General features: G+C 43.7%; 1 protein-coding gene and 1 long non-coding RNA gene across 5 annotated transcripts in view; one reads left to right on the plus strand and one right to left on the minus strand.

Annotated features, from left to right (window-relative positions):
* Positions 1-8,210, minus strand: part of LOC102455524 (histo-blood group ABO system transferase 1-like) — a 60,886-nt gene extending 52,676 nt beyond the window's left edge. For all 4 annotated transcript variants that reach the window (XM_075905160.1, XM_075905162.1, XM_075905161.1 and 1 more), the window contains exon 1: positions 5,853-8,210. In XM_075905160.1, coding sequence (XP_075761275.1) covers positions 5,853-5,868 — 16 coding nt within the window. In that variant the 5' untranslated portion in view covers positions 5,869-8,210. The remainder of the gene's footprint in view (positions 1-5,852) is intronic.
* On the plus strand, positions 813-1,873 carry LOC112547166 (uncharacterized). The gene is made up of 3 exons (XR_003090908.2): positions 813-1,038; positions 1,341-1,435; positions 1,544-1,873. It is a non-coding gene; the product is annotated as an uncharacterized LOC112547166 (long non-coding RNA).
* Positions 8,211-12,236: the final 4,026 nt, after the last annotated feature.

A 12,236-nucleotide genomic window follows, 5' to 3' on the forward strand; every position in this document is an offset into this window, starting at 1 on the left:
GGGCTGGAGCACATAACCTATGAGGAGAGGCTGAGGGAGTTGGGTCTGTTTAGTCTGCAGAAGCGAAGAGTGAGGGGGGCTTTGATAGCAGCCTTCAACTTCCTGAAGGGAGGTTCCAAAGAGGATGGAGAGAGGCTGTTCTCAGTAGTGACAGATGGCAGAACAAGGAGCAATGGTCTCAAGTTGTGGTGGGAGAGGTCCAGGTTAGATATTAGGAAAAACTATTTCACTAGGAGGGTGGTGAAGTACTGGAATGGGTTACCTAGGGAAGTAGTGGAGTCTCCATCCCTAGAGGTGTTTAAGTCTCAGCTTGACAAAGCCCTGGCTGGGTTGATTTAGTTGGGATTGGTCCTGCCTAGAGCAGGGGGCTGGACTTGATGACCTTCTGAGGTCTCTTCCAGGTCTATGGTTCTATAATTCTATGAACTGATATCTGGGAGAGAGCAACAGCTGTGCATATCTCCTTGTCACTAATAAAAAGAGCAAATCTTACATAGTTTTTCTGCGCAACTTTTTTTATTCAGAGTAAGGTGGATTTATTTGGGGTTTTGGTCTCTTTTGGGGGGATGCTCCTGGATGCTGTCAATAGCCCAATAGCTGAGACTTCCCAGAATTGGGCTGGTTCAGCATCTGTGGCGGGGGGCGAGGGGATGTTACCCCAACTCTGTGCCTTCACTAGGGGAGACCAGATCTTCTGGCCCAGCAGCACAGGATGATAGGGCACCCCAAAGGGCAGGTAAGCGGGCTCAGTGGCATGATCAGCACAGTCCCAAGGGAGCCTCTGTGACATCACAATCACGAGTAACAATGAATGTTGATAGAAAACTGAAAGGCAGATGGAATTCATACAAACCTAAAGGTCCAGCACCACCCAAGGACGGGGTTCAGATCATGACTGATAAACAAGGAGGGAGGAACCAGGAAGTAATGAGCCAAAATCGATGTCAAAACACCGAGAACAGCTGGAGTGAAAGAAGCAAGCTTCACTATCCTGCCACCCCCACTACTTCCTGGGCACCCTGGTTCTACTGTGAGATTGTAAGATGTCCTAAAGAACAAGATGCAAGGCCCACCTTTACAAGCTTCACATAAACCTCGCAAAGCACCTGGAATGGGAGACATGGGTTCCTGCTTTAACCTCTCCCACTTGTGTCCTCCTTCCCCACCAGATTGTGTCTCTTTGCTTTAGTTTAATAAGTGTCTAGCTTAGCCAGCCAAGATTGCGTTTTCTTGTAACAACAGTATGAGTCTTTGACCAGGAAGGCTGTTAAAAGCAATGACTTAAACCTTTCCAGACCATAGAATCCCTTTAAGTCTGATTTGTCTTGTGTACCCCCTAGTTTCGCCTCACTTAAAAACGACTGGCTTACAGAATCAGACACAAATGTCCCAGCGCACTGTTGCCGCAAAATTGCTTATGGTTTCATTTTACCAAGTAAGTGTAAAATAAGTTGAAAATATTGTACTTTTCAGTGTACAGTACATGGAGCAGTATAAACAAGTCAGAGCTTGAATAAAATTGTACTTTCTCTCACTTTCCTAGGGCTTTTGATGCAGCCTGTTGTAAATAGGCAAATACCCAAGTGAATTGATGTACCCACAGAAGACCTCTGCGCAGCCCCCAGGATATGTGTATCCATGGTTGAGCAACACAGACCTAAATAGATGGATGATATAAGTCTGACAGATCTCGGAGTATCTAATAAGATCATAAGCTATGCCAATATTCTCCTGGCAGAGAGACGGCAAGTGAAAGCCAACCCAAAGATAGCAGCTCCCTTTTCTATTTTTGCTATTCTTTCTCTTCCCTTTTGTTTGTGTTTGTCTTGTTTTGTGTTTAAAGAAACTGACTCAGACGTTAACAGCAACAGCAGCTCTAGCCTCACCTAACCTGCCTTTGTTTTTTCCCCCTGAAAAAATGAGTTATTATGATCATTAATATCACCTAAAAAGCTGTCAAAGAGAAGGTTTTCCTTATAAAAACTCCAATTATAGCTCAAGGGAAAGGGAAGAAGGGATATCAGTTAAATGAAAGCCTTAAGTAATACAAATATATTCAATGCTTAAATTGATTGTCTTACTGTATTTCTAATTATGTATAGATTTTAGAACAGTGTTTCCCAATTTTATTTGGCCACGGAACCCTTTTAAACTCGAAAGAATTTTGTGGAACCCCTCATAACAGTCTTATATATGGAGCTGAAAAAGTAGACCACAAATAAATAAGGATAATAATAAACAAGTGCCAAACAAGGTCATGAGATCAATATTTAGTTCAATTCCACATATTTAAAAACAAAAATCACGTTTCATGTGTACAAAAAATAACGCTGAAAACCTAATATTCATTATATTGGCAGTTTTCAATGCAAAGAGTGTTTTTTCTTCTTTTTCTTGGCAAATTCTTTTTATATGTGGTTTAATATGGAAAGTTGGTGGTATATTATAGGAGATTGCACCATTGACTCATTGCGCACGCAGTGCTGATGAGTGACATCATCGTCCCCTCTCTCTGGCTAAGCTAGCATTACACAGGGACACTTATTGTGGCAAACACACCTGAAAATTGTTTTCAGTAAAACTCGTACACTCATAAATGCTTACATATTAATTACTATTATTTAAATCATACATTTTACTGTAATGGAATTTTCTCACGGAACTCTTATTTTCACTTTTGGAACCCCTGTTTTAGAGAGTTGGTGCGTCTGTCTGTCTGTGAGTCTGTCCTTTCGTGAGTCTGTTTGTTCCAGAATTCCTCCTAAATGGAAAGAGCTAGGACCTTCCCTCTCCCAAATTTGGTAGGCAGCTTACTCTTATCCTAATTTAAAGGAAGGTAGGGTAGGTTTGTGCCAGGAATCCGCATGTTTTCTCAGCGCATGGAAAGGGAGGGGGCTGATAGGACAGGCAGGAGGCCAGGGCTGACCTGCATATCTCTGCTCCCCTCAGACAGGCCATTCGAGGAAGCTAGAGGCCCTTCCAGATCCTCCTCCCTTGGGAGGAGCCACCGGTGGGGGGATCCAGCCATCCCTGCCCCAACCCCCCTGCACAAGGAGCTGCCAGCTGAAGGGGCCAGGTAGCCCCCACCCCCTCCACAAGTAGCCACCAGACTGAGGGGGCTGGGCAGCTCATCCCCAGGAAGTGCCTCTAGGCCAGCGCAACCCCACCCCCCGACAGGAGCTGCCACTGGAGGAGCACCACCCTCACTCCCATGGGCAGCCCCAGTAAGCCCTCCCCCCGCAACCTCCCAGTCCCCTGCCTTAAGCCCTCCCACTCATCCTAAGTCCTGCACACCCCCATCCTGCACACCTCCACAGCTCCCCCCCATCCTGAGTCCCCTCCTGACTCCTGCATTTCCCACACCCACAACCCCCTGCCCTGAAGGACCCAAGCAAAACCAGGTACATGTTTTAGTAAAAGATCATTTCAGTAGCATTGGTTGTCATAGGGCTAAGCTGGCCAAAAACTCTTTGTAGTCAAAAACACTGAGCCAGATCAACTGTTTAGTGTTTGTATAGTGACAGTGGTGCCTCTCCTGGACCACTTACTCCTTAGATATTAACACAGCAGATCCAAGATCTCTCTCTCTCTCCAAGCCAATGGATAATGGGACTTCTCAAAAATTAAAGGGACTTAGTGTTCATTGTCAACCCATGCTGGTTAAATGAGCAGAGTTCTTTGGACTGGAGTAGATCCACCAATGCTTCCTGTGGATTTTCTCTCACAATAGAAGGGATCTACCCCTAGGAAACACCCTTCTTTGACTAGCCCCGAGTTGCAACTGAAATCTGCTCAAGCCACGTCACCGGCAGCTCTTTCTATAGCTGTCACATACGTGTCCCCAGAAAACACTGCCCTGCCCACAGCTCTACGGGAAGCAAACTAAATCTTAATCAATTGCTCTTTCAGAAACAACCAGGGAAGCAAGTACCAGTTCTACCACATTTTTAAGTCGCTCATCTCAAATCATGCTTTCTGACATAATAGATACATTGGGATAACGCCCTGTTCTTTTCATCAAATAAATAGGTTTGCTTTAAAAGCTGAAATATGGAGAGAGAGAGAGAGAGAGAGAGAGACAGAGAGAGAGAGAATTCAATCTTAAAAAGATTTTGGACCATTCATAGTTGGATCACATAAATTATGAAGAATCAGGAGATGGAAATGTTTTTAAGTTTCACAGGCTAATTGTTAAACAGAAAGGCTACGTCTACACTGGTGTGTTCTCACGCAAAAACTCTTTTGCGGAAGAGTTCTTCTGCAAAAGCTCTTCCAGAAGAGAGCGTTTACACTGGCATGTGCTCTTGCCCATGCCAGTATAGACGCTCTGTTACGCAAGAAAGCTCTGATGGCCATTTTAACCATAGGGCTTTCTTGTGCAAGAAATTCATGTTGCCTCTCTACACTGGCCTCTTCTGGAAGAGCTCTTGCACAAGAGGGCTTATTCATGAGCAGGAGCGTCAGAGTTTTCGCGCAAGAAGCCCTGATTTTATACATTAGAACATCAGTTTACTTGCACAAGAACATGCAGCCAGTGTAGACAGGCAGCAAGTTTTTGCGCAAGAGTGGCCACTTTTGCGCGAGATCGCACCAGTGTAGACACAGCCGAATCGTTCTTTTTCCTTAGACGCTTTTCCCCAGAATAAATCCAGTTTCAAGAAAACATGTTGGTTATGAAGAAAGGGTCATGAAATCTGTAGTCTACAGAGGAAAGAAAGGGAGATGGAGCAAACTCTAGAAACTTTCACTCATGCAAGTAGTCCTAATGGAAACAGCTCCACTGACTACACCAGAGCAACATATTAATTGCACAATCCAGTCAGAGGTTGAGGCTCTGAATGCCATAGAGTTACACTCACAAATGGTGCGTTTCTGCTATGTGCTAGAATGATGAATGCAGGAAGGTTGCAAATCCAACTAAGAGCCTGGGATTTTTGTGTGTGAGAGATTTTCCCTGGAAATTATTTGTAAAGATACAAAATCAACTCAGACACTGGGGAGAGCAAAAAAAAAAAAGTGTTTTTTACATCTGATAGAAAGCCAGCACCGTATTTTATATCATGTGCTTATGGGTAATCTTTCATATTCCCCAAATAGATCAAAAAGTATGGGCCCCATCCTGCCTTGACTGAACTTCCATTGTCTTTAGTGGGTCAGGATTGAGTCCTAAATTCATTATAAACATAAATGCATATAGGTAAAATGCACAGGTACAAATTCTCTCCCATTACATTGGTGAGACTTTACTGGGGCTGATATGCAGCAGCTGCTTTCTACTCTGCTAATTATTGCATTACTGTAAATGAGAAGAATTTGGCCCCATCGGGAGGACAAAAATAACTCTCGGTCTACAATATATATATATATACACACTACATATCAAAAGCATATACTGCTTCCATTCCTTTGTGGAAAAAAAATGAAAGTGTTTGAGAGCAAGAGAAAATTGGGAAAGGGATATAGAGAAAGAAAGCCCGAAGGAATATTAAAAATTGCATGCGTGCCTAAGACTTCCCTCATCTCCAGACACAGATATGAATTTGATTCAACTTCTGCAAGAAAAGGGGACAAATATTGTTCTGGTATAAACTATCCCAGCATAAATCAGATCTACGAGAGCTAGTAGAAGTAATTCAGATCTATCTTGACATTGCCAAGAGCAGGAAATGGACCTAAATTAACAGTATATTGGTTTGTCTTTTGTATTTACTATCTGCCACTTTAAAGTTCTTTCTCTGCATTTAAAACATCGTCTCCCTACAAACCCCACACTTGCTGCATTCTTTCAAAAGCCAAACAAGATTAGACATGACACAGCTCATAGAATGTCTTAAAGGCAAATTTACAGGTACCTTGGTCCTTGTTCATCGTGTACCCAAATATTTCCACCAGGAACTGGGGACCTTATTGCTGACAGCTGTTGACTGGAGCAGTCTTTAGAAGCTGGGAGCTGGGAGCTCTCTATAGAGAGCAGCAGGCTCCAAAACCTCTTATTTTATATCCTTATCAATACAAATAGTAATGAGATGGGCAGTTTGCAAGCCTATGAGAATCCTGACGTGCTCTGACGCAGTCCAATCCTTGCTCACAAACTCTCCCTCGGTCCGTGTAATCCCAGTCAGGAGCAAGCTGCTCGCGTACAATAACTGTTGCCACACCTGTGGCCTAGAGCCAGCCTTTCTTTGGAAGACAAAACATATTGAGACGGGCTGGAGGGTGAGGGCGTTCTCCAAGGTGTGTTTTATTGCTGCTCTAAAAAGAGACGTTCTTCATCAGCCAGGGATTTGAATAAACACCTCCGTTTGCTAAGTATGCTCCTTGCAGAGTTTATGTGCCAGCAGCTGTGGTAGTTAGTTTGCCCACTTTGTGCTCCGTCAAACCATAGGTCGGAAACTCACCCATATGGTGCTGGGGTGCGACACTTCCATCTCCTTTCCTCCCAAGCACTTGTAAGCCCAGCCACGATCTGCTCTCCTGATTTTAAATGAATGTGTCATACGACTCAAGCCTGGTCTCCTCTAGAAATATCTGCCTCCTAACCACTGGTGCCTCTAATGAGCCAACAACACACCAACCACGGACATGCCAAATTGCTCCCGGCGGCACATAGGGGATCATGCCCTTTGGAGACCTGCTCTGAGCAAGGCCAATCATCATCAAGCTAATCCCTCTCATGGGGATAGTGCCAAGAACATTGTTTTTTAAAATCTTGAGCGATGATTTTAAAGTTACGGGGACCGTACCACATTAAATTGTACTCAAGTAAACCACCTAAATTTAAAGCCCTACACGTGAGCAGCTCAAACTAAAATTGACAGGCAGGCAGGACTGTTGGTAACTTCTAAAATGATGTTTTGGTGCCCTCGCTGTCATGGCGATGGACACCTTAAAAATGTGGATGAGCTTTGGCCCATTTCTAATGTGAAGGGTTTGCAAGTTTTTGTCCATTTTGTCTATGTACCCAGAAGATGCAACGGAGGACACTGGAATAAAAAATGGTTACTCAACATTGTAACTTGTTCTTCACCATGTGCTGCTCATATGTATTCCAACTGAGGTGTGCCCACACTGTGTCTATGCCTGCTAGAAAGTTTACTCTTGCTGCTCTCCATTGGGTCAACTGTGGAGCCCCCTGGAGTGGTGCAGGTGTGGTGCACTATATATGACCCTGCCTACCCACGCACGGCTCTTCCTTCTTGCTGTTTTTTCTTCTTCCATTGCTTGCTAGTATGTATTCCAGTTGAGGTGATTCATAAGCCATTCCCAGGAGGAGGGGTCGGAGTCAATTAGTAGCTGATTCAAGTACTGTGGCACCAAAAGCTGCATCACGTCTGGACGTATGTTCAATAGCATAGTGCAAAGTAAAGGTATGGACTAAGGACCATGTTGGAGTCCTGCAGATTTCCTGGAAGAACGTGGGCCAGAAAAGCAGCCAAAAAGGCCTGCACCCACATTTTTGAGTGCGCCATGAGAGAAACAGGGAAACCTTAGCAGGGTCATAACACATGTGCATGCACACCGTGATCCAGGAGGAGTTGTGCTGTGATGAATCAGGTAGCCCTTCATGTGATCTGCTACTGCTATGAACAGCTGGGAGGATGTAGGGTAAACTGAGGCAGCCCTAAATGTGCTAGTAGGCCTCTAAACAGCATGACTCCATCCTGGGATCAGGCCTGGGAACACCACAGTCAGGATAAGAGCTGCAGGCAGTAAAAAGACCCTGGGCACCATAGCAACCACGTTCTAAGACACTCGGACAGGATCTCAGTTAGTAACGTAACACATTTTGCTTAAGATAACATTCATAAAATTTGCTTAACTGCCTTGCTTCACTCCTAGATAATGAGCCTGAGAACCAAGCACTGCACCAACTCAAGGCCATACCTGCCTGCTATAGAAACATCATCATTTATGCAGAGTAAAATGTTATTACTGTTTTGCTGACATGTTTCGGCATTTGAACAATAACCACCTGTATATTAATTAATGAGTTGTTACTTTGCAATGGGCGGAGATATTATGTAATCTTTAGTAGTTCTATTGGCTTATGTGCTCATTTCGTCTTGCTGCTAGACCTATCAAATCATTTTCCTCCGTCCACCTGCTGACTATATAACCTATTATATTGTGTTAATTAACCAGTGTTCACCAGGGTAACCCCTGCGTGTCACTCCATCAGCTGGTGTATAATAAATCCTCCGCTTGTTTTCACCTGCATCCAGAGTTTCCTGGATTATTTCCAACAGAGGATTTACGAAAAGGTTTAGCCCTGCCGATGTAGAATGCAAGAGCTCGCCTGACATCCAGGGAGTGCAGTCTCTGTTCTCGCATTGGCATTCTCCCGAGAGTTCTCAGAGAACTCAAATGTGAAATTGCAGAACTGATTATGGTTTCTAACCCACCTTTTAAATCATCATGTGCACCAAATGAATGGAAGCTAGCTAATATGATCCCAATATTTAAAAAGGGGTCTATAGGTGATCCTGGCAATTACAGCCTGTAAGTCTAACATCAGTACTGAGTAAATTAGTTGAAACTATAGTAAATAATAGAATTGACAGTCAGGGTACGAGGTGTACCGGTAGTTCGAATTAGAAAGCCTAATTCGAACTACCTACTCCGTGCCGCGTGTAGCCACAGGCACGGAGTCCGCACTAACGGGGATTTAAAAATGGCGGCGCCCGGCAAGATGCAAATGAAGCCCAGGATATTTAAATCCCGGGCTTTATTTGCAACTTTGAATGACTACATTAACCACCCTAGTTCGAACTAGGGTGGTAGTGTAGACATACCCTCACATAGATGAACATAAACTGATGGAATAAAGTCAGCATGGTTTCTGTAAAGGGAAATCGTGCCTTACTAATCTACGAGGGTTCTTTGAGTATGTCAACAAGCATGTGGACAAAGGGGATCCAGTGGATATAATGTACTTAGATTTCTAGTAAGCCTTTGACAAAGTCCCTCACCAAAGGCTCTTAAGTAAAGTAAGTTTTCATGGGATAAGAGAGAAGGTCCTCTGGTGGATTAATAACAGGTTAAAAGATAAGAAACAAAGGGTAAATTAATGATCAGTTTTGTGAATGGAAAGAGGTAACTAGTGGTGTTCCACATGGGTCTGTACTGGGACCAATCCTATTCAAAATATTCATAAATGACCTGGAGAATGGGATAAACAGTGAGGTGGCAACATTTGGAGATGATACTGAACTGCTCAAGATAGTGAAGCCAAAGCAGACTGTGAAGAGCTTCAAAAGGATCTCACCAAACTAGGTGACTGGGAAACAAAATGGAAAATGAATTTTAATGTTGATAAATGCAAAGTAATGGATATTGGAAAACATAATCCTAACTATATGTACAAAATGATGGGGAGTAATTAGCTGTTACCACTCAAGACATTCAGGGGGTAGCCGAGTTAGTCTGTACAGGATAAACTTAAAGTACAACAAATAGTCCGGTAGCACTTTAAAGACTAACAAAACATGTAGATGGTATCATGAGCTTTCGTGGGAATAGCCCACTTCTTCAGATCTTAGGGTACATCTAAACTACGTCGACAGAGCCATGTAGATTTGGTTTTTTGGCAAAGGGAAATGAAGCCGCGATTTAAATAATCGCGGCTTCATTTAAATTTACATGGCTGCCGTGCTGAGCCGACAAACAGCTGATCAGCTGTTTGTCAGCTCAGCGTGCTAGTCTGGACGTTCCCCTGCCGACATGAAAGCCTTTTATCGACATCCCCTGTAAACCTCATCCTACGAGGCACAAGGGGGATGTTGATAAAAGGCTTTCAGGTTGGCGCGGAGCGTCCATACTAGCGTGCTGAGCCGACAAACAGCTGATCAGCTGTTTGTCGGCTCAGCGCGGCAGCCATGTAAATTTAAATGAAGCCGCAATTATTTAAATCACGGCTTCATTTCCCTTTGCCTACAACCCTCATCTACATGGCTCCATCGATGGAGTCTAGACACAGCCTTAGAGTCATTGTGGATACTTCTCTAAAAACATCCATTCAATGTGTAGCAGCAGTCAAAAAACAAACAAACAATGTTAGGAATAATTAAAAATAGGATAGAGAATAAGACAAAGAACCTCTTATTGCCTTTGTATAAATCCATGGTATGCCCACATCTTGAATACTGTGAGCAGATGTGGTCCCCTCATCTCAAAAAAGATGGAAAAGCATTGGAAAAATTTCAGAAAAGGGCAACAAAAACTATTATAGGTTTGGAATAGGTGTCCTATTAAGAGAAATTAAGAAGACTGGGACTTTTCAGTTTAGAAAAGAGGAGACTAAGGTGGGGGAGATATGATAGGGGTCTATAAAATCATGACTGGGATGGAAAAAATGAATAAGGAAAAGTTATTTTCTTATTCCCATAACATAAGAACTAGGGATCATCAAACAAAATTAATAAAGCAAACAAAAGGAAGTTTTTCTTCATGCAACGCGCAATCAACCTGTGGAACTCCTTGTCAGAGGGTGTCTTGAAGACCAGAACTTTAACAAGGGTTCAAAAAAAGAAATAGATAAATACATGAAGGTTAGGTCCATTAATGGCTATTAGCCAAAGTGGGTAGGAATGGTGCCCCTACCCTGTTTGTCAGAGGCTGGGAATGGGTGATGGGTGGAATTGCTTGATGCTTACCTGTTCTGTTCATTTCCTATGTGGGCACCTAGCAATGGCCACTATCAGAAGACAGGATACTGGGCTAGATGGACCTTTGGTCTGACCCAGTATGGCTGTTCTTATGAGCTCTAGGTTTGGAGTAGAAAACCACAAGGAAATTTCCTGACCAATATTGAAGGGAGAGAACACTTTTGGGAAGAAAAGCTGGGTGAAGGCGATGCTGACCCATGTGTCTATGGAAAACAGCATTGTGAGGTTCTGACATGAGGGTGCAGAGTTCTGACGCCCACCTAGCAGAGATGATGGCAACCTTCCATGAAAGGTAAAGTGACAAACATGTTGATAAAGGATCAAAGGGGTGGAGGATGGGAGACCTGTGAGGGCTGAGAGGACCCGGTTAAGATCCCAAGCAGGGACAGGGGGCTGCGCTGGTGGGTGGAGTCTATCCATACCCTCGAAAAAATGCCCAACCAGGAGCTCATGAAAACAAAGTAACCATCCTCACGCTGGTGAAAGGCCAAAATAGCTGCCCGGTGAACCTTCAACGAGGAGGTAGCCAGTCTCTGATGTTTCAAGGAGACCAGATACTTCAGCACCTGGGGACTGGAGGCCAATAAGAGTTTCAGGTTACATTGGAGGTCCCAACAGAAGAAGAGTTTCCATTTCACCACATATGTAAGATGAATGGGGTTTGATGGGGTTCAGCTGCGGGAGCCACTATGCTTTGAGATGGAAAGAACGCAAGTCTGGGTAGCAGAGGCAACCACAGTCCTGAGTGATGAGTGATGAGAGCCAGCGAAGGGGAATGGCAGCACTCAAATAGACAGGTCCTGGAGGGTGGGTTGTCAGTGTGGTAAACCTCCTTTTTTGGGGCATAAGGATCTTGCAGAAAAAGGTGTTTTTGAACAAGAAGAAAACGTCCACACTGTTGGTTTTTGAGCAAAAACCACAGTGCAAAAATGGCTCAGCAGAAAATATGCAAATGAGATCACGACTCATGCAAATGAGTCCCTCATTAGCATATTTTGTACCAAAAAACTCGTAGTGTAGACTTAGCCTATGGGAATAACAGATTAACTATAAATCTGTATCCATGCACTCTTATGAAGATCATAGGGTCTAATGATGACAGCACAGAATGAAGAGTCAAAAGATATTGTCTTTGTTGGGGGCTCCCTACCATTAAAACAAGTTTCCCAGTTCACTTTTAACAATGGAGGTAAAACACACCTAAACTCCGACCACTGATCTCAAGCAAGAAATCACACAGGTGCTAACAAACCAGAGTTTGTGTCACTCATACCTGCAGTTTCTGGGTATTCAGGAGTATCCCATCAGCTTGTGGTTTTTTTTGTCTTTTTACCTCTTCCTGGCACAAAACCTCCAGCAGGGGTAAGTTGTCTGGGTGCCCCAGAGCTGGACGCAGTTTTTTCTTGTTCTCAGTCTTCAATCAAACAAAGACATCACTAGCATTTTCTGTAGGGAATGAGCGACTGGGTTCTAAAGAGAAAGAGGGATAAGTAGAAACACAACTTTTATGTATCAGATGTAACAGGGTGGCATGCTCTTTAATGGCTAAATCCCTTGGGTCAGCTATACGGA

Source organism: Pelodiscus sinensis, chromosome 22, assembly GCF_049634645.1.
Source record: "Pelodiscus sinensis isolate JC-2024 chromosome 22, ASM4963464v1, whole genome shotgun sequence".
In the NCBI taxonomy this organism is placed as follows: domain Eukaryota; kingdom Metazoa; phylum Chordata; order Testudines; family Trionychidae; genus Pelodiscus; species Pelodiscus sinensis.